Below are 3881 nucleotides of genomic sequence, written 5' to 3'. Positions count from 1 at the left end.
AAATTTTCTAAACAACTCCTTAAAAGAAAAAAACAAAAAAAAAAAAAAAAACAACACACTATGCTAAACCTAACACTTAAAACGGATCTTAATTTTTTCAAAATCTTATAAGTGTCTATTTTCTTTTACTGATAACAATGATATACTTACTATGTCAGCTTGTCCCTACAAATCACCTTCGAAAAGCTAATGAAATAAATCTCACTTTCTTTACAGATATCATGGTTCATTGACAATTTCTATAGTGAAAACAACATTCTTCCATGACCTTAATATGTCTGACTATGCTAATATAGAAATAGCTATAGTAAATGTTTATTTGGATTAAATTCAGAATATATTCATTTCAGCCAAGTTGGTGACATGGTTCCCAGACAAAAACAAGGCAAAATCTCAAGGCAAAATAATAGTAACAACCAGAGGGAAAAATATTTAAACCCCCATTAAACTCATAAATATAGGAGGAAATCTAAGTACTCAAATTCCACTACCAATGAAAGCCTATGTCAAAATAGGAATGACACATTTCTATGTATAAAAGAAAGAAAATACTTTCTTATCAGAGATCCACAGATTTGTGAACAGATATTTACAAAAAAATGTCAGTAAAGTGTGCTCATGGAAATAAATTAAACTAGAAGTGCAAAAACTAACTTGATATCATAGTTCTGCATTCATAGAATCACTAAAAATTTGATGAGATGGTTCTTAATTTCTTTAGTTACTCTTAACCCTATTATGGGAAAATCATAGGCTATACTTATTTTAACAAACAAGGAGATTCCTTTGGACATTACTGCTCCTTGTCAAATGTTTACCATATGCATGAAAGAGTATAATTTATTTTTAAGTCGCCAATATTAAAATAGGAATTGATTCATCTAATGAGTTTCTTCCAAATCAGTATTGTAAGTACCTGGGAGCTAGTATATTAGAAAAAAGACATAAAGGGAGGTGGATAGATCTCCAAATTCCGCATGTGTCAATTTCTCCTGGCTTACAAATTTTACAAAATGTCTCAGAGTTAGAAACACTCTTAATTATGCAGTTGCCTTAAATTTGTTGTGGAAAAAGGTCAGGTATAAATAAATGACATATAGCATCTATTATTCTAGTAGCTGGTATTATTTGCATTAACAATGGTAGATACTTGAAGATGCTTTTTCAGGTTTTTGATCAATAAAAATCCTGGCTATTGAGTCAGTGCTTTCCTGTCTTTAATTCAAGATACTATTTTTATAGTCATTTCTTTTATGTTGGCAAATTTTACTTATTAAGAAATATATTGGCTTGTTTTCAAATTATAATTTCTCATAAATAAAATGCAAAAAAAACCCCACCCAGGATATTCATTTTCAATGTTTTTATTCTCCTTTATGTTCATTAAATCATGATTATTTAGAAATAAGTACTAAAATGCAACTTATTGCCTTGTTCTGTGAAACCAAATTCAAGAACTATATTAAAGCTTGTTATAAAGTCCATAAATAGTTTTGGGTAGTAGAACAAAACTTACTGTTTAGAACATTCTCCAGTTTTTGCGTCATGGATCCTTCTACTTTTTCCGTTCCATCCGCTTCTAGTTTTTGATGGATGGCTACAACAAAATGTCTAGTTAAAATTTAGGCTATTTAAATGGATGGGAATACATTACATTGAAATGACATTTATAAACTGCTTTTCAAAATGGTCATACTATTTTCACTTATGGAAAGAAGCACAAATGTGCAAAAACGCTGCATAAACTCAGCAGAGTAACCAAGAGACACCAGTCTAAATTATTCATAGTTTCATGCTATTAAAATAGTGCATTATACACAAAATCATGTGATCCTGAATGTTGAGTGGTAACAACAGTTTAATTACAAAAGAAAAGTAAGACTTAAGTAAATAATATCTTTGATGTTTGGTCATAGGAAAGTTATACGTATTTCTCGGTTCATCATCTGCTTGCTATTTTTATAGTGATCTCTTTTATGGCAAATTTTATGTACTTAGAAGTATACTGGCTTGCTTTCAAATTATGATTTCTCATAAATAAAATGCAAAAAAACCCTGCAATTAGAAATATTACTATTTGAATTATATCAAGCTAAAAATATTTAATTTCAGTCTTGGGACATAACATGGTAAAATACATATTATTTATGTACTATTCATACTATAATTATTTCACTGGAAGTTCCAAAGAAATATCTAGTGACATCTACCAAAACATCAATTTGTGGATGTAGAAATTACACTGGAGTTTTTTGCCAATATTCATATATGTATACATAATTCTTATAAAGATTATCAGGAAATCACTTATATTTTAAAACTGTTTAGCCTATTGAAAAGGGGAGGTTTCAAACAGAGCAAATCAAGCTTAGGTGAAGCACTTAGGAGATTTTCAAAACAAAATGACCAAATACAATCTCAAATTCAAAACTGTGACATAATAAAAATAATAAACTTTAATTGAACCGTGACCATAAGTTAAGCCCTATGATATTTCTAATGCATACTGCTCTTGTTAAGAGGCCAATGATGCATGTTGTACTATTACTTCTATTTCACAGATGGCTCAGTAAAAATAAATAACTTGGCCAAAGTCTCAAAACCAATCCCAAAATTTGAACTTAAGAATTCTGATCCCAGAACAAAAAAAATTAACCTATCTAAACAGCATCAACTATCTAAGTCTCTATTTTCACATCTTTAAAATGAAAATAATATTTATTATGTCAGTTGTGAATTGAATTCAGTTGCAACTAAAATGACCTCTCTTTAGGTGTTTTAGCTGCTAAAACACCTAAAATTTTATTCTTTCGCATAATTTACTCTAGCAAAAACTCAAATGCAAGATGTGTAACTCCACAGACTTCACAGCCAATAAATACACTGAACTTAACATCACTCTTATGTCAGCTATTCTCCAACTCTTTCCTAAAGGAACTTACTGGTTCTGCTTCAACCCTGCCAGTCATGGGTGGCAGATTTCTGGGAAGAAAAAGTCTGTCTAAGGGAAAAAAATGTGTATTTCTTTTAAACTCTTAAGGAGATAAAAATGTCCAAATATTATACAGTTAAACTAGAAATACTTCCATGTTCGATACAAGCAAATCTGCTCACACTGTTTATTTAAATGTTGCTGTAATTTTCTGACCATCCAGTTGGCACTTCTTGCATTTCACTCAGTAGGCACTGCATGGGGTTTGTCCACAGCAATGAGACATGACACCTTATAGTAGTCCTGCTTCAAATGCTACTTTCTACATCAAAATTAGCATTAAAGAAAATCATTCAGCCACATTTTCTGTTGCTAACAAAACTCATCATTGATCAGCAGGCCAAGACAAGGTGAGCCTGGCTTCCCCTCACCTCCCAGCTCAGCATACAGGCCCTCTCTGCTGACAAAGCAGCTTCCTGACAACCAAGTCCACCACTGCAGAGCCACTGTCAAGCTGTCAGCCAAGCATGAGGACGGAGAGACACAGGGACCTGATAAAGGCTATCCTATTTTTCAAAAAATTAAACTAACTACCCCAATGTTTGGTTCATTTGACCTTTAATTTTCTCTAAAAACATTTTTAAATAGTATAACTCAATAAGCAACTTGCTAAATGATCAGAGGTTTGTTTTGTTTCTAATCTATTGAAACTTAAGCAACTGAATGCCATAAATTTATATTTGAGAAACAAAAATGTATGTAAAAGTTCTACTCAAAGAAAAATCAGAGTTATAGAAAGACTGCCAATTGATTCACTAAAATTATTTTAAATTTCTAGTAAATTGTAGACATCAGATAGGCAAAATTCAATCAAAGTTATCATATTTGTCCATGTATTTATATAATGCCATCTACACTAATAAAAGGATGCAAATGGCTGTGACACCTT

At 31.2% G+C, this 3881-nt stretch overlaps 1 protein-coding gene across 3 annotated transcripts in view; it reads right to left on the bottom strand.

The window, feature by feature from the left end:
- The window catches only part of EXOC2 (exocyst complex component 2), a 152910-nt gene that overhangs the window by 87232 nt on the left and 61797 nt on the right, over positions 1-3881 (bottom strand). For all 3 annotated transcript variants that reach the window (XM_015562069.1, XM_015562073.1, XM_015562076.1), the window contains exon 6: positions 1517-1597. In XM_015562069.1, the coding sequence (XP_015417555.1) occupies positions 1517-1597 (81 nt within the window). The remainder of the gene's footprint in view (positions 1-1516; positions 1598-3881) is intronic.

The sequence above is a fragment of the Myotis davidii genome, unplaced genomic scaffold (assembly GCF_000327345.1).
Source record: "Myotis davidii unplaced genomic scaffold, ASM32734v1 scaffold871, whole genome shotgun sequence".
NCBI classification, from domain to species: domain Eukaryota; kingdom Metazoa; phylum Chordata; class Mammalia; order Chiroptera; family Vespertilionidae; genus Myotis; species Myotis davidii.
Note: the sequence above shows the minus strand (reverse complement) of the source record. Positions and strands in the feature narration are given on the sequence as shown.